At 51.8% G+C, this 17152-nt stretch overlaps 1 protein-coding gene and 1 long non-coding RNA gene across 4 annotated transcripts in view; one reads left to right on the top strand and one right to left on the bottom strand.

The window, feature by feature from the left end:
* The window catches only part of EXOC6B (exocyst complex component 6B), a 225404-nt gene extending 219295 nt beyond the window's left edge, over nt 1–6109 (top strand). For both annotated transcript variants that reach the window (XM_073002197.2, XM_073002198.2), the window contains one exon: nt 684–6109. In XM_073002197.2, coding sequence (XP_072858298.2) covers nt 684–810 — 127 coding nt within the window. In that variant the 3' untranslated portion in view covers nt 811–6109. The remainder of the gene's footprint in view (nt 1–683) is intronic.
* On the bottom strand, nt 5114–16947 carry LOC144589562 (uncharacterized). Of its 2 annotated transcripts, none has more exons than XR_013545734.1 (4): nt 15503–16947; nt 14500–14611; nt 13689–13771; nt 5114–6338 (listed from the first exon to the last, which is right to left on the bottom strand). It is a non-coding gene; the product is annotated as an uncharacterized LOC144589562 (long non-coding RNA). The 2 variants fall into 2 exon arrangements; XR_013545735.1 differs by lacking the exon at nt 5114–6338 and adding an exon at nt 13361–13466.
* Nucleotides 16948–17152: the final 205 nt, after the last annotated feature.

The raw sequence follows: 17152 nt of genomic DNA on the forward strand, positions 1-17152 counted from the left end.
AAGGCGTAGCCTCCTCTTGCTCTCCCAGTCACTGAACGCACGCATGCACGCACACCCCCGACACAGACGCACATGAGTTGCATTAGGGAGCACTCCCCCAGGACTGGGCGGAGGGCCAGTTCAGCCTCCTGACTTCCCAGGTTTCCATGGGTTAGATCAGTGGTTCTTAACCTTTGTTACTCGGATGTTTTTGAACTGCAACTCCCAGAAACCCCAGCCAGCACAGTTGGTGGTGAAGGCTTCTGGGAGTTGCAGTCCAAAACTCCTGAGTAACCCAAGGTTAAGAACCAGTGGGTTAGAGCATCCACCTGCCCCGGGCCATGTTTCCCAGTGGCGCAGGAAACTACGGGACAGACATGGGAAGGGACTCCCGTGCGGACCATCGAAGCAGGGCCGCCTGTGCTTCTGGTGATGCTTTGGGCCCTTCGCGGGGGGGGGGGGGGCTTTGCAGCCCTGGGCAGCTGGACCGGAGGGAGGTCTGGCTTCCTTGCCCAGTGGCGGGAAACGACAGGGCATGCCCGTTTGTGGGGAGCCGTGGGTCTGCCTCTCGCAGCCCTCAGCAGTGATGCAAAGGAAGCGCGAGGGGCTGGGCACCCCAGGTAGCTCACACACACACACACCACCCATGTGTTTTGTGCGTCCGCCCCTTCCGCAAGCTGACGGGGGTCCCTTTCCATCTGCAGGATGAAGGACACCAGCCGAAAGAACAACGTCTTCGCCCAGTTCCGGAAGAACGAGAGAGAGAAGCAGAAGCTGATAGACACGGTGGCCAAGCAGCTGCGTGGCCTCATCAACAGCCACCACTCTTGAAGGGGGCCGGCCAGACTGGGGGTTTGGGGACCCCCCCTTTGGAACCTGCATGGCCCCCACCCACCCAAATGCACCCTCTGACGAGAGGAAGTGGCTCCTGATGTGGAATCCTCGCAGGGCCCTTCTGTGTGCAGACTGGCTTTCCTTTTTGAGGGGACCGTAGGCTGTAGCCTCAGCTTCTTTGGGCATCTTTCCAGCACCAGAGCCCCCAGTGTTTTTCCAACACGCGCCCCCCCTTCACCACCTGGTGAAGGTGGAACATGGTCAGGAAGTCCCAACGCCCCATCCTGGGGTGCTGGGTTGGGCTTTTGTCGGCGTGCCATTTCAAAGCGGGACAGGGCGGAGCGGGGTGAAGGTTCGAGAGAGGCCGCCTGGTTCCTCTTGGCCAAGAGACCCTTCCTTGGCCCGTCGGGTGGCCGCGTGCGGGCCAGAGGCAGGTCCCCGTGGCTGGGTTTTTGTGGTAGAGCTGTTCTTCCCCCTTCCACTTCTCCTCCTGGGGGGACATCCAGCCTCACTCGTGTTCCTGCACGTTTGCAGATGAGATCTTTCATTCTCGTGCAGGGGTGGGCGGGTGGGGGATCTTCTGTTTTATCTAGCCGGGAGCACAGTTTAGGCACAGAAGCTGCTGCTTGCATAAGTTCAGCCAGGTCATTTTATGGGGCTTCCCTGTTCCCTGTGATTCCTTCCAGGTCAGTTTCACGGCCAGCCTGCCAACTCAAGACTGAGCTAGAGAGAGCGTCTTCACTGTCTCTCTCTCTCTCTCTCTTCCCCCCCCCCCCGTTCTCCTCTTCCTGCCCAGCTCCTTTCCTCACAGGTGGCCCAGCCAGCTCAGGAGGGCCACCTCTTCCTCTTCACTGCCCCCCCCCACCTTCCTCTTTGCCTTCAAGTCATGACATTAAAGGGAACAAGAAAAGGAAACCTCCTTAGAAAACGACGGCGATGGGGCTGCTTTGCCCTGTGTGTTCCCACGCTGGCTTTTCTGGTTTTCCTCTTGGTTTGTACTCATGATCTCTTTTTCTATATATGTCTATATTTTTAAAGGAATGACTTTGTGTCTTTAAGCCTGCCTTAGAAGAGCCGCCCAGGGGAGTTGTGGGCATGGCTTTGGTGCTGGGGTCCCCGGGCGATGGCCTGCCGGAATGGTGGGAGTTCGGGGTCTGTTTGGAGCGCGTGGGTTGTCCTTCTCCAGGCCCCGTGCCTGGGGAGGCGCCTCGCTTGCTGGCCTGGCCTCCTTTTTTCAGTGCAAGCCGATTTTATATATGGCATTAGAAGTATATTGTTAGGGTGGCTCCTTTTCAACAAGGGCTCGTCAACGTTGGAGTATTTATGTCTCTCTTGTAAAACAAATCTGTGTTCGTGGTTCCAAAAGGATGTTTATGAGGCCTTTGTTTAATGTTTGTGGAAAACAGTTTGGAAGATGCTTCCTTTAAAAGCCTGCTTCCGAGGAGAGTGTTTGAGAACAGGAGCGGTTCAGCCAGAGAAAGAAAACGCACCTTGCTCTTTGGGCCCTTTCTGACCCAAAGTGAAGGGCCTCTCCCTTCCCCTGCGGAAAGGTGCTGCCGGCATCTTTTTCTTCGCTGTTGGGAGCAGTTTGGGGGAAAGACCCACCAAGATGGGGCAGAGCCCTTGAGTCGCCTCCCATTTCTTCCACACCGAGGCTCTCTGTGAAACAACTCCCCCCTCCCTTCCCCCTCGGGGCTCCTCAAGGGAAGGTGGCAGGAGAGCTGGGGTCGCCCAGAGCTTCTAGATGACTAGGAAGGATGCTGTCCAGGGGTGAGGACCTCTGGCAGGAGGTGGATGGCACCGTGTCTTCCTCAAGATATTGTGCAAAGAGAGAGAAGTGTGTGTGTGTGTGTGTGTGTGTGTGTGTGTGTACCTGGGAGAACTGCTCAGAAGCCCAGCGGCGGCCTCCATACATGTCCACTGTTTTTGGAGCCAGAAAAGGGATCAGCCACAGCTGTTAGGTGAGCTTGGGTACCGAGGGCCTGTCCTTGTGTGTTGGTGGGTCTTTCTTTTTTCTCCGTCCTATGTCAAAAAAAGGGCTGCATGTGTGTGTGTTGTGCTTCTGAGCAGGATGAGCAGGGCCCTCCGCAGGAGAGATTCCCGCTGGGCCTCTTGGTCGAATCGTTTTCTCCCACGGAAATGAGGCCCAGAACTTTCAGATTTTCTTTGGCCGCCCCCCCCCCCCCCAGGAACCGTGCAAGACAATGCTGTGATGCCAAGGCATCCTCTGCTCTGGAGCCTTTGAGCCTTTCCCCCAGGACGGCTGGGGAAAAGCCTGGCCAGGGAGAAGGGGTGGCCAGGTGGCCGAGCCAGAAACAAAGGAGAGAAGGGGGGAGAAGGCAGCTGCTCCCACTGAAAGTGCCGGCCTCTTTCAGCTGAATTGGAACAGGAAGCGTTCCTGAGGTAGGAGGCTTTTTGGCCCCTGCCACGGAGCCCCCAGGGCGTAGGGGCTAAAGGCCCTTGGTGTTCAGGGTTCTGGTAGCCCAGCGACGTGGAAGGGCCCCTGGTCCGTGTCGTTGCTAGACTTGGTCAGTCAGTCCCCCTGCAAGAGGAAAGCCTCCCGGAGCCAGGCTGCCTCCCGTGGACCCTGGGGCATTCCTTCCCACAAGGAATACGTTGGGAGCGTCTGGGGGCCAAAGGGTAGCGGAGAGCGGCTGCTGGAAGACGCTCTGCGGGTTGAGGACCGACCACCGCCCTTTGGCCTGGGCTGGGCTGTCCAGTTAGCCAGGATGACCAAGGTGGGGGCTGCCCTTGTGTCATCGGTGCCACGTGAAGCCGTTTTAGGCTGGGGTGGGATCGGAAGGCCTGCTTCCGGCCTCTCCTCTGCAGAACGGGAATGCCGCCACCCACTTGGGGTCCTTCCTCCAAAGACAACCCTGCAGGCGTTTTGTGCTTTGTTTAATGAGGGTGCAGGAGAAGAAGGGTGCGGCCTTGGGCCGATGGGAATCTCCCCCATTCAGAACAACTCACGTGGATTCCTCCCTCGGTCAAGCAGTCTTTGGCCCAGTCCGTCTTTCACGGTCTCCCTGCACTCTTTTTTTTTTGGGGGGGGGAAGAGGGGGTCTGTTTTTTGGGGAGGATTAAATTGGTGGCGGAGTTCCTCTCAGTTGAGAGCCATGTTCCCCACAGGCTTCTCTTCTTCCCGTGGCAAGGAGAGGATGTGGCATCCCCTCTCCATGGGGGCCTCGTGGCCAAGCTCAGCCGGGGAGGGCTGCTCCTTCGAGGCTGACGGAGGGATGCAGAGCTGCGAAGACATCCCAGTGGCCGTGGCGACTTGCTCCGGGGGCAGCCTGTGGTTTTGTAACAGAAACCGGCCCCTTCGTCTTGCCCAGCTGAGCAAAGCAAGAGGGAATCCTCAGGGGAAAGGCCATGTGGGGCAGCTCCAGCCGGCCACGGGCCTTCTGCCCACGCTCAGGGATGCTCCATTAAAAAAAAAGAAAGAAAGAAAGATCAAAAAACTGCCAAACCAGCATGAGGCAGATGCGGCAAAACCCATTTCGGCCCTGATGCAGAGGGAGCCGGCCGCTCGGCACACACAAAAGCTGTACAGTTAAGGAAAGTGCTACCTTGACCAAGGGAGAAATTGCATTATGAAAGGTGTCTGATTTCAGGCAGGTTGCACTCCAAACCACTAAGCCCATAATGGAGTTGAAAAGTGGGGTTTTAATGCCCCATGCCTAGTAAACATTTCGTTCCAAGCAATACAACCCTGTTCTTTAAAAAGAAAACCAATCCTTTCAACAGTGTGTGAGTGTAAGGGAGTGTGTGCCATGCATGCATGCACTTCTTTTGTTTCTTTACGAAAGGGAAGTGAAAGATAGTTGTACGTAAAATTATCCACTTTAATATTCATTATTAGTGCATCTCCTCTACACTGGATGATTGGATACCAGAAGGGCCACTCTTGTGTGTATGCATGTGTGTACACAAACTACGGTCAATGGCAAAGTAACTTGAAGGCGTGAAGAAGACGGACGCCTGACCGCCCAGACAGTCCTTTGAGGGCTCTCATCTTGTCGATGGGCATGAACAGAGAGCCTCACTGGGGTTGGGGGCAGCAGGAGAGGCAAGCCCCCCGGAGTGTCTTCCAGTGAGCACCATCGTGTAGGAGGGGCAGCCACTTTGTTCTGCAGCAGGAAAGCGTCCGGCTTTGCCAGAGATCACAGCAAAAGTCCTTTGCTGATTTTGCACTTGGGTTAAATTTGACCCCAATTTTCAATCCTCATAAGGGAGAGCTTTTCCATTTTAATTTTTCTATTGTTATTGTTGTCTCTGAATTTTCTAATCCTTTTGTATGTGGTTTTTATTTTTTTAAGTAAGGCTGTTTGTTCAAAAGAATTCTTTCTCTTTTTTTAATAAAGTGTAATGCATCTGGGTGATTGTGATAAAGGCTGGAAGTGGATCTCAAAACAAGGGGTTTGATGCTGCAGTAAAAGCTTATGGGGTAACACGGCAGCCCGTCAAAACCAGGCTGATGGTTTGCTCCCTTGCACAGGAGCCATCTTTATAGATAGGGTTTGTGCCACAGAGCTCTTCCTGTTGACTTCCATTTTGGGCTTAGAGCCACTTCTCACAATGGTATCTGGGAGATGTGAGGAGGTGATTTTAGTAAAGCCAGAGTGCCCTGGACAGGTGATGTAATCCACCATCACCTTGGGAAATTGTTTTGCTCCAGGCCTCTTGGGCCTGAAACTTGCTGTCTTGGGGACCTTCAGAAAAGCTTTGCGCTACACCAGAACTACTAGAAAACGCATGTCGAGGGCATCATGCGAAAAACAGCCATGGCACAGTTGAGTGTGGGTTCAAATTCAGTATAGGTGAATTCCCACCTCATCAGGGCTGCGAGTCCTTTTCCGCTCAGGAGTGAGGCACCCAAAAATGCTTCCAGATCGTTTAAATCTTGCACCCTTGACCAAAGTGACAGCCCTCGGTTTGTTAATTGCTTTCAGAGATAGGAGAAGGGAGATGCATCCATATATATCCACATACATGCACATGCATTTATCTTCTTTTCTGGGTATCTTTGGTTATTATTTCCATTTTGGAGAGTGTGTTTCTTAGACTGATGAAAATGACTTTTTGTTTTGTTTTTGCACAAGTGCTTTGCACAAAAAGGGAGACGGTCACTACTGTCCAGTTTAAACGTGAAAAGGCATCTGTCTTGGGAAGGGCAGGGATTGCTGCTGGTTGAAGAAGGTGGGAGATGGGGCTGCCAAGTAAATTGCATATCCTACCTAGCATGTTGGTTTGTACATTTACTATCTGGTTGTAACTTTTATTAAAACCATGTCCCTAAGTGGTATGAGCATGACTGCTTTTGTTCCGGGATCTTTCCACTGGCATTTGCAAGAGAGGAACGTGTTCTCCTTTCCTCCAGTCATTCCGCATCCGTTGCTGAAATGCACTGGCAGGAGCCAACTAGCAGTTGTCCCAGGCAGATCGAGAACTGGTTTTGCAAGGTGGGGGACACATAGAGGATCCTCCGGAAGAACCATCTTGAGCGCAGGTCATGTATACGAGAAAACCTAGAATCAATCAACACCATATTGTATCAGGTCTGAGTCTGCTGTAAGAGATACTATAGAAATGAAAGAACAACCCACATACAGTATAGTTAAGGACCTAGTGGAGAGCAAAGCTCCACGCAAGATGCATCTCCATTGCTGGCATCTTGAGCCATAGCTGACCACAAAATGTGCTACATCTGTCACTCGTGTCCTGCTTCTGGTGTGTCTCAAGAACACCCTGGCTTCCCCTCGGCTCCTCCTCGTATAAGCCCCAGAGGGCAAGAGGCCGACATGCACATGGTGACTCTCTCCTCTCCCATCCACATCCTCAGGCTGCAGAAACCAGACCTGGGGTTCTTTAAAGGATAAAAATGATGCGTGGGTGGATGGGCAGATAGAGAGAGAGACAGACAGACAGACAGACAGACAGATAGATAGATAGATAGAAATGGTTTAAAAATTTTTCTATATGGTTCAGTCATCAGAGACGATAACCCAAAAACCAAAAGATGGAGACTTGGAAGCATGCAACACAGAGGGGCCAATCTCTGGCAAGGAGCGGGGGGAAAACGGCTGCAGGGCTTTGGGGCCACCACAGACCCCACAGGGTGGACCTTCTCTTCCTTGGCTTCCCTCCCACAGGGCTTTCCCGCACAAGGAGACTGTGGCTTTCCCCCATCGGCGGGGGTAGGACATGGGGGCCCTCCCAGCTCAACAGTCCAATGAGTCTTTGACTGCATACCTACATGTGTTGCAGAAGGAGGGCCCATAGTTTGGGGGTTGGGAGCTTGGCCTGGGAGCTGGCAACTGTGTGCAAACATCTCCAGGAGCAGGGGATGAGGGGGAGAAGGCCGGAAGGGAACCAACAAAAGCTGCCTTTGGGTTCCTGTGAAAAGCAGTTACCTGTTTTCCTCACCGACTGCCAAAAAAAAAAAAAAAAGGAAGAAAAGAAAAGAAAAAGGGAAAAAGCTCGCTCAGCAACAACCTCCCTCGGAACTGCTCCTAACTTTTTTTCTTCTCTGGTCTAGACGGGTCCCTCCCTCTTGACACGCTCTCCATCTTCCCATCCCTTCCCACGGAGGGAGCCTTATTAGGCTGCCTGATAACTGAATGAAGGTGCTGGAGGGCCATCCATCAGAAGGATGAGTCCATCCATCTTCCTGTTGAGCAAAACGCAATTAGGGCCAAGCGGCTGTAAATCACCTCGGGGCTCCCCAGTCAGACAGGGCGGCCGCCATGCCAGGAGCAGGGAGCAGGGCCGGCGGGTGGCAGGCGGCTGGCCGGTGGGCTCTGATGGGATTTCCTTGCCAAAGGTTAAGCGGCACCCGGGATGACAAATGGTCCTCATTCCCTCCCCTCCTCCCCAGCCATCGATCCCTGCGCTGACAGGAAGGCTTATTGGATCTGGGTGCAAAAGGAACCGGGCCGTGCGATTGCTCAATGTCGCCGTGACAAAGGGGAGTGTGAAGGACCTCCAGGAGGGGCTGGCGAGGCCTCATTTGTTTCCATTAGGAGGCTGGTTCCGAGGTGTTTTGGGGCTGCACGTCATAGGAGAAGCTAACTTTCCTAGGCACAGTCTCTCTCTCTCTCTCCCTCTCCCTCTCCCTCTCCCTCTCTCTCTCTCTCTCTCTCTCACACACAGAGAGAGAGAGAGAGAGAGAGAGAGAGAGAGAGAGCCATGCAACCAAGAGAGGACATCCAGAAGCATGCTCTGAGTTCCTCCTAAGGAGACCCTGGGCCTCCCCAAGCAGACCAGGCTTGGAAACGAGGGGTTCCCCTTCCACCCCGAACACCCCCGGTCTTGTCTGACTTTGGAGGCCAAGCGCAGGCAGGCCCAGCTCGCCTTGAGCGTGGCCGGGGATGGATGGCCTCCCCCAGCGGTGTCTTTTTCCTAGACACCGAGCTGCTCGCCCTTCTCTGTGCCCACCAGCTGAAGGGACAAGGCGACCTTTGGAAGCTAAGCAAGGCCTCCAGTGGGAGACCCGGAAGGGAGTACGAAGGATCTGCAAACAGGGCAGCTGCGGAGAGACTTGCAAGGGTGCCTGGATCCCCACCACTGCTGCCCACCGGCCTTGGCGTGGCTGAGTGAAGGGACAGATAAGGCTGCCTCAGGAGAAGAGCACTTCCGACCGTCCCACATGCCTGAAGGACGCCTTGCGACCGGCCATTGGCCTGACCATTGGCTTGAGAGAAGAAGCCGGAGGGGTGGCAGGAGAGCACTTTCCCAAGACTTGAAAGACAGTCGGTCAAACATAGGAGGGGCAGGATCTGCTCTCAACCCTCCCAAAGTGCAGGACAGGTCATAATGGGCTCAAGTTACAGGAAGCCAGATTTTAGGCTGAATATCAGCAGAGCAGTACAACAATGGGAACCCATGACCTCAGGAGGTGGTGAGCGCTCCAGCACTGGAGGCCTTCAAGAGAAAATTGGACCACCGTCTGTCAGATCTGTTTTGATTTGGGTTCCTGCCTTGAGCAGGGGGTTGGACTTGATGGCCTTAGAGGCCCCTTCCGACTCCAATATTCTAGGACTCTATGAATCTGTGACTTGGGTGAAAAGAGGCCAGCTTAACAACAACAACAACAACAATAGTGCCATCAAGTCAATTCCAATTTATGGTGATCTTTTTCAGGGTTTTTCCAGACCGAGAGTCCTCAAAAGTGGCTTCCCCTTCTCTTCTGCTGGAGCTGAACTCCCAGCTCGAGGTGGGCACTTCTGGTGGCTCGATAGTTCGACAGAGTTTGGAGGATGAGGCCCGCAGGGGTTGCCTAGAATTCCACACCCCACTTCCTCCCATGGTCTCCCATTCAGAGGAGGAAGCGGTGGGGCAGGGCTGCGGTTTCTGACGGTGTCTGTGGGAGGATGGAGGAGGCAGAATGCGGGGCACCCTCGTAACGCCTGTGGGCCTGGCCCCCTTCACCAGGCTGAACCACCGAACTGCAATAAGTGCCCATCTCTGCTTCCCGGCTCTGGCTCCACAGCTACGCAGATACAGTACTTAACCCACTGAGCTATCCAGCCAGCTGCCTACTCAAGAGAGCACAGTAGTATTCACAGCACTGGGCCAAGCACTGTTGTGTTACAACAGGCCACAGCTGCATCTCGCGGATTTGGGTCCGCACACGTCATCAATAGTTGCTTGCCAGATTTCAGTTCAATTAATGCTTTTCTCTTCAAAATTTGATTTTTACTGGGAAATGTAAAGGAACAACATGCTTTCTTTTTCCTCTCTGAAGCTGTCAGCAACCTGATGCAGCCGGAAGAAGACTGGTGCTCAGGAGGCCCACGAGAGGAGACTTGTCTGTGGTAGCCTTCGATGTGATGGCCATAGCTCTGTTACCTGGAGGCCAAACCTCCTCTTGAGCCAGGCACGGAGAGAGCGTGCAAAGCAGGCTCAAGGTGGAGGACATCACCTCCTGTGCTTTAGACCAATTTCTGTGCCCAAATGGAAAATCCGGAATGGCTTTGGTGATTTCAGCAGCATGACAGCACCCGTCTTGTGCGTGTTGGGAAGATGGGGACCGAGCGGTGGTGGCAGCTGACCAGCCTGTCCAGGCTCCACTCATGGAGGAGGATGGGTGACCGCCTGGTCCCTGGATCTCCCTCCTGGTGCTTAAAAAGCAAGCTTGAATTTAAAGACAGCCTTTCCTTTGGGGGGGAAAAAGGCCTGTGCGGTGGCAGTCCTTCAAACAGAGGACTCTCCCCTGTCAACAAGGACATGTGGCCGCTGACATGTGGCCGCTGTGATGGCAAAAATCTCCCATGCCAAGTCCAGCTGTCAGGAATCCAATGAGCTGGGCCTTCCATATGGAATTTGCTGCCTGGCAAACAGGGAGAGGGCTGCAAAATTGAAGGCACCACAGAGGATTTCTGCTCTGGTCCTTCCCTTTCAAAATGAATGCTTCAAGGAGCCTGCAAAATCCTTTAAGTCCAAAATGCAGCCTAGCCCGGTTGCACTATTTTGGTCTAACAAGCACAAGGAACCTGCCAGCGGGTGGTAAGGGCACACAGAATGAGGGACTGGTTGCAAGTCTTCTGACTCAGCCCCCCCCCCAAAACAAACAGCTGCAAAAGGAACGCTTTACTCTGGCAGGGGACGTGGTGGTGGGCGGGGAGGGTGGCTCTTCTCCTGGGCCCTGGGGGGGGGGAAGCGAGCAAAGGCACCCAGAGGGATTTTCCCTAGGGGCCTAAGGTGGGCAAATGGGGGCAGGGGGGGACAGACCGTCTGGTCACCGGGGGGGGGGTGCCACTGCTCCCTGCAGGAGGAGAGTCTCCTGGAACGGCCCTGCCCGGGACTGCCACAGTTTTCTGCCGCATCTTATGGTTTTGTGATCCTCCCAGGGATCCTCGGTGGCCGCTGGTGAGATAAATAGGCGAGAAGGCTTTAAAGGAGTCACACCATGGGGTCCTCATCTCCCACCCCACTGGAGTTGCTCCTAACTAGCCCATGGGTACGAAAGCAGAACTGGAAATGCAGAACAAGGACCGAGAGGTCTTCCCCTGCCCGCCTGCCCACCTGCCCCCCCCCCGGTCTCTTTCTGGACCCAGGAGAACCAAGGCTGTCTCTTGTTCCTACAACGAAGCCTGAAACGGAGCAGCAGATCACATTTCATCCCAGAAAACCGAGCAATGACCACAGAGGTCCTGAGATCCCAAGAGTCTCCCATTCCTTCAAAACTCTTTTATTTAAAGAGCATGTTCTCATGCTCACATCCTCTGGCTTCTCTTCAGATCGTATAAATCTTTTGCCCTTTCACATTGATCAGTGATTCAAGAAAATAGCTTTTTGGTTATCACTACAACACATCAGTCTTGAGTCGAGACTTGATACTGAAAGCTGAGCGTTGGGTTTGATGATGAAACAAAAGGAGGACAAATTCAGTCTCTCTGCCAGAACTGAATCAATATGGAATCCTGAGGATCGATCCTTTTAAAATTTGTATTGCCGCCCAGAGTAGACCTTTGGTCTAGATGGGCGGGGTAGAAATCCAATTAAGTAAATAAATAAATTCCTCAGAGCAGCACCTTCTGGCTTGAAAAAGGTAACTTCTCAGCCCACACCACCCTTTTCTTACTCACTTAAAAAGGAAACGTACTCTGCCCATGACCAGAGGCCAGGGGGTCTTACTGCATCCCACATTCCCAGGCCAAGCGATGGTGCAAGCAAGAGGTTTGGGGAGCTGAACCCTGGATCAAATAATGATTTTGGATCAAATTAGGTTACATTCTGACCCCCACCCCCACCCCCGTGGAGAGTTAGAATTAAATGACCCAAACCACCAAAAAACGAGCAAAAACCCATTCTCTAAATAACACAAAGAATGCAAAAATTCAGTGAATCACTGAAATGGAATTATGGAGAACAAAAGGCAGACTGAAGCTGAAAAGGCAGGGAAGGAATTTGCCTGTCCTGGAAAAGCCGAGCGGCCGTGGAAGGGGTTGCAATAGAAATAAAAAAACGAGAAGAGGCCCAGGAATCAAATCCAGACCGGTCCCCTTGGGTGGTTGCTGTGCCTTTTGTGCCTTTTGTGTTGCTGGGAGGGGTGGCCGGGGGGGGGGGATGCTGGCAAGATTTTAAATTAGAAACTTCTAGTTGCGGGAGGTGGAGAACTTTCCGACCTACACAGTTGCGCAGAGAGAGAGAGAGAGAGAGAGAGAGACCCTGGAACATGGAACCGAAGGCACGGCAGGGGGGCGGGTGGAGTCACTGAGCCAACAGATGTGAGGACCACCCAGTTGCCCGCTGCTCCCCCCCCTCCTCGTAGGGCCCCCGCCAAGGGCCTGGCACCAAACCCAGCCCCGTCCCACAGGCGGTGGCGAGCGGGAGGCCTGCAAGGGCTAGGTTGGGGCCAGTGGGCCGTCAGCTGCCCCAAAGAGGGCATCGCTAGCCCAAGCTGCAGATGGTGTCGGGAGGGCTCCTTCCCATGGGTTGTCCCCCCCCCCCCATTAGAGGGTGAGGCTCTTCTAGGGCACCTGCCAGCTCAGCTGATAAAGTGACTGGCTGCCAGCCTTTGCCAACACAAAGGCAGCTCCTGGAGAGGAGGAGCGCCAAGCGGTGCCTCCTAGAACCAGGCAGGGGAGCCTCTCTGGAGGTGGGGAGGTCGGGGGGGGGGCATGATGAACAGGAGATGAGGTCGTGCTCATGGAAACACGATGAGCAGACACAGCTGCCCTGGTTGAAGCCATGGAACGTCCACGCTGCCCCCCCCCCCCGGTTGCCTCCGAGCCCAATCCCAAGCGCCGGTTTTGGCCCACAAAATCCGAAATGGCTTGGGGGGTGGGGGTGGGATGTGGGAAGAGCCCCCTCGTCCTCGTCCTCCTCCCTGACAGACAGACACAGCCTGCCATTGTGAGAGAGGTTAGGTTGGTGGGGGACTTTGGAGCGGCACCCCTGATAGCAAGACGCCCACCAGCCCTGCAGGGGAGGCCACGGTCCCTCCCTCTCGAACTTCGGATGGGCAGCGAAAACTGGGCCGCTCCAAAGAGGCTTCAGCCTTGGGCTTTTCAAACTGGTTTCTCTCTCTCTTTCCCCCCCCCCTTTTTTAAATGCTTTAAATCTGTCCTTTGGATATTTCAGAGCTGGTCTTGATTATTCTCATCGATCGTAAACCAGCCTGGGGGGGGGGACAGAAAGATGGTGGGCAGGAAGGCTGGAAGTAAGCCAACGGATAGCTTTTGGAGAAGAAGCTGTGACCCTCTGTCTCCCCAGGTGGGCGAAAGGGCAGGAGGGAGCAGCGCCCGAGGAGGTGGGCTTTGCTCTGCCAGCACTCAGGCAGAATCAAAGCGGTTCGCCTTTCAGGTGTCCCATGTTTTTCCAGAGCCAAAGGGACTCGGCTAATGGAGGGTGCCTTCCCTTGGGGGCAATCAGTGGAAACCTTACCCCACCCCACCCTGACCCGAAGAAGCTCCAAGCCACTCCAGGCTGCAATGTGGCTTTCGATTAAGGTGCTCCATGAGCCTTTCTCGAAACGTACGAAGCAAACCGGGAACTCACAGGCCCATGATGCTGCTTCCTAGAGGCCACGGTTAGGCAGCCCTCCTTGCCAAGAGGAAGGAAGAGCCGGTGAACCAGGGGAGAGGAGACTGTGCAAGGCTGCTGCCCTCTGTGTTTGCCCCGTTTGACACCTGGGGAATTGATCATCCTTCCTATGTTGGAAGCAACAAGATGAATGGTAAGACATTATTATATGTCTCTCTCTCTGTGTGTCGATGGATGGATGGATGGACGGATGGATGGATGGATGGATGGATGGATGGATGGATGGACAGACAGTTTAAAAAGAGGTGTAACTGTTGTTGTTGATGATGATGATAATAATGATGTGACATGAGGATGAGGAGAAGAAAAAGAGGACAGGGTTTCCATACCTTTCTTAGTCGCTTTGTCAGAATGCCTGCAAAATGCAGTTCTGGACCCGGATGGTTTCGGTTCTCCCAGAACAGGATCCATCCTTTATGGTTGTTAAATATAAAAGCAGGCATAAAAGCATTAACAGAAGGAGCAAAAACAGAAATGCAGTTTTTGAATAGCCATCTGTTTTTATTTTATTTTTTAAATAAAGTTTTTCAGAAGCAAGCCTTTGCAAATGAGTTTTCCTAGCCACAAAACTTGCTTGAATGGTGCTTGATGCTTTGTGCTGGCATTTTTGAAAAAAAGACCATTGTTTGCTGATATTACCAAAAATGGAACGTGGACAAAAGTCAAAGGGGGGGGGGGAAATCCCCTAAAAATAATTCAGACATTGGAATTGTTTTGCACTGGCTTTGTTTTAAATATACTTTCTTTTTCTGGTTGGTCAGGAGTGTTTCCTAACTGCCACCAATTTATGAGAGAAGAAAGACATAGGTTGGGATGACAGAATAATTGTCTTGATTCACACAAGGACCATGGACATTTTTTCACAGAAAAACTTTTATTTATCCTTTACAATGTGTCCCTTTATTCTCTTCACTGTACTGCTCTTCACTCTTCAAAAGGAACATTCATTCCGGGGGGGTCCCACCCCATCTCTCTCTCTCTCTCTCTCTCTCTCTCTCTCTCTGTGTGTGTGTGTGTGTGTATATATATATATAGTAATAATTTGTGAAGTTTTTAAATGCGCATTTTAAAAGTACAAGCAAATATAATACCATGTGGGGTGGAGAGAAAATGGAAAATACTCCCAGGGATTTTACCCACCTTGCCAAAGAAAATTTCCTTCTCTGTTTCCCGCCTCTAATTTCATTTTCAGAACATTTTTATGCCCCTCTTCCAACTACTTCCAGTCACAGTCATGCGGGCCATTTCTGTCCTGGGAATTAATGGTAGATGAATTGCAGAAATCAGGAGTGAGGAAGGGACACTGGGGGGGGGGGGCGCGGGGGAGGGGATAAGGTAAATCATTCAAGCACTGCTTACATCCATAAGGTATGGAGTAAAAGTTATCCTAGGTAGTGGCAGTTGCAGACACTAACACAAACACCAGCATATTCACGCAAAAAAAAATTGACTATCCCCAATGTTACGTCGTTTATTTATGCATTTCTGTACGGGGTTTCTTTCCTGCCTTTCCCCCCCCCTAAGTGGACCTCAGAGCTGATCACAAGACTAATCTCCCCCTCGCAGTTAAAAAAAAAGTTTTGCAGAATTCCAGGTAAGAAATTAGGGTTGATCAAGCTATCACTTTCAAAATATTTAAACCATCCTTTTATTTGATAGAAATGCTTATAAATTTGATGGAGAAACCTTTCTTGTGTAGAGTCCTAAGTGGAGGCTTATGAAGAAGTCCAGATAAAGACATAATCACTTGATTATTTTTATCTTTTCCCCATCTTGAACAATATTACTATTGTGTTGTTCTCTATTTTATTATATCGCTTTTAGGCCATTTTTTTTATTGTTAGCCGCCCAGAATAGACTTGGGTCTAGATGCGCGGGGTATAAATTTAATAAATAAATACATAAATAACAAATAAATAACGTTAAGCAGGTGTTTAACGCACTCACAATGCTTCAGACCGACCTGAAGGTGCAACAGGGCCCTCACGAAAGCCCCTTTGCCAGCAATCAAAAAACTGTTTTTCCTTAGGCAGCAGTATTCCTCTTCCCCCACTCCTTCTCTCTCTCTCTCTCTCTCTCTCTCTCTCTCTCTCTCATCTATGTCCCCACCCCCCAAAAAACAAACAAAAAAAAACCCCATTACCTGCTCCCCTTTCTTCTCTTCATCTTCCTTTGCTTTGCAGAAACGCCTCCCCCAGGAGAGTCTTGGGGTGGGGGAACTCAGCTCTCCCCTTTGCCCACCCAAACCGAATGCCTCGCGGCTGGTGGCAGGCAGGAACGGCTGTGCCAGCAGAAGGGACCGGCCGGATGTCAGGCAGGCCAGCTGGCCGTGGGGACGCAGCCTCCTCCTGCCCCAAGGCCCCCGGCCGGCCAGCACCGAGCCCTGGGTTCTTGATGGGGCCTGGCGGGGGTCGCATTCTGTGCAAATGAAGGGTGGAATGATTTGTAGGAAGCTAGAAGCCATCTCTAGAAGCATATGGGTGAAGGCGAAGATGAAAAGTGTGTTTTTTTTCCAGCAAGGGACTTCCCAAAACATGGCCAAAAAAAAAAAAAGAATGTGGGGGGGGGTCTCCATCTTTTTTTAAAAAAGCATCCATGCCCCCTGCCATTAATGAATCTGGAAGCGATCCAACAGATAGTTGGGGAAAGAGGAGGGGAATGGTCCTTGTCAACCCCCCCTAAAGAATACCCCCCCCAACATACACATTTAATAAGGAATGGGAGATTCCACCCAACCATGAATTGAGAACGGAGTCTAAACAATACAAATTGTACAAGAGGTCCTTGCTTTTAACCATTGGGTCTGGCCTGGCCGTGTCGCCATGAAGGGTTCTGCTGGGAGGAAGCAAAGAACACGGCCGGACCCCCCTTGTGTCCCAGTTTCTTACCATGAGCGTGGAGGGGTCTGAGCAGGGCCTAAGAAAGTCAGCCGGCTGCCTTGCAGTCTTGAGATCGATGGGGCAAAGAGATGCCCTCCAAGACAGGGATGTCAAGGGTACAGAGAATTAATGATGGACCCGCTCCGGGACTGTTTTCTCCCAGGTGGGCAAGCAGGAGAGTCTTCCCACCCCCCACGGCCAAGCTGACCGCCTGGCCCAGCACTGTTTGTTTCCCTCTTGTGAAATTTCGAGCTCTTCGAAATGCACATTTTAAAGCCCCTGTTTCAAGAAGAGGATTTTTTGATCCTCAAAAGCTCAAACTGAAAGAAATCTGTTCGTCTTTTCAATGCCATAATATTTTGTCTTTGTTCCTTCTTTTCCCTTTCTAATTTTGCCAGCAATTTAAACCCTGGAAACTGCTGAAAACTCACCCAATGTTTGCAAAAGAATTATGTTTTTTAAAAAAATCATTTTAAAACAACAGTAGGAAGCGTCCACCATCCAGCTAAACTGTACATGTAATGAGTTCCCCCCAATTCACTCCCTGTTCCCGGCTCAGATTACGTGGGCATTTGAAACACTCCGGGAAATTCAGCCGTGTTATTTTCCCTCATTAGCCGTGTAAGATGTTTCTCGTTATGGCTTTTTAATTTGATCAAAGACGGCTTCTTGTGTGGAATAATGACAACTGTATTCTTGCAGTGATGCAAAAATCTGAAAAGAAGCAGGAGGGGGAAAGAAAGAAAGAAAGAAAGAAAGAAAGAAAGAAAGAAAGAAAGAAAGAAAGAAAGAAAGAAAGAAAGAAAGAAAGAAAGAAAGAAAGAAAGAAAGAAAGAAAGATTAGAATTGGAGGTGATGGTGGCACTATGTGATATGTAATTGTATTTTATTGTGTTTTTTGCCCTGTGTGGTAG

Source organism: Pogona vitticeps, chromosome 5 (assembly GCF_051106095.1).
Source record: "Pogona vitticeps strain Pit_001003342236 chromosome 5, PviZW2.1, whole genome shotgun sequence".
Lineage (NCBI taxonomy): Eukaryota > Metazoa > Chordata > Lepidosauria > Squamata > Agamidae > Pogona > Pogona vitticeps.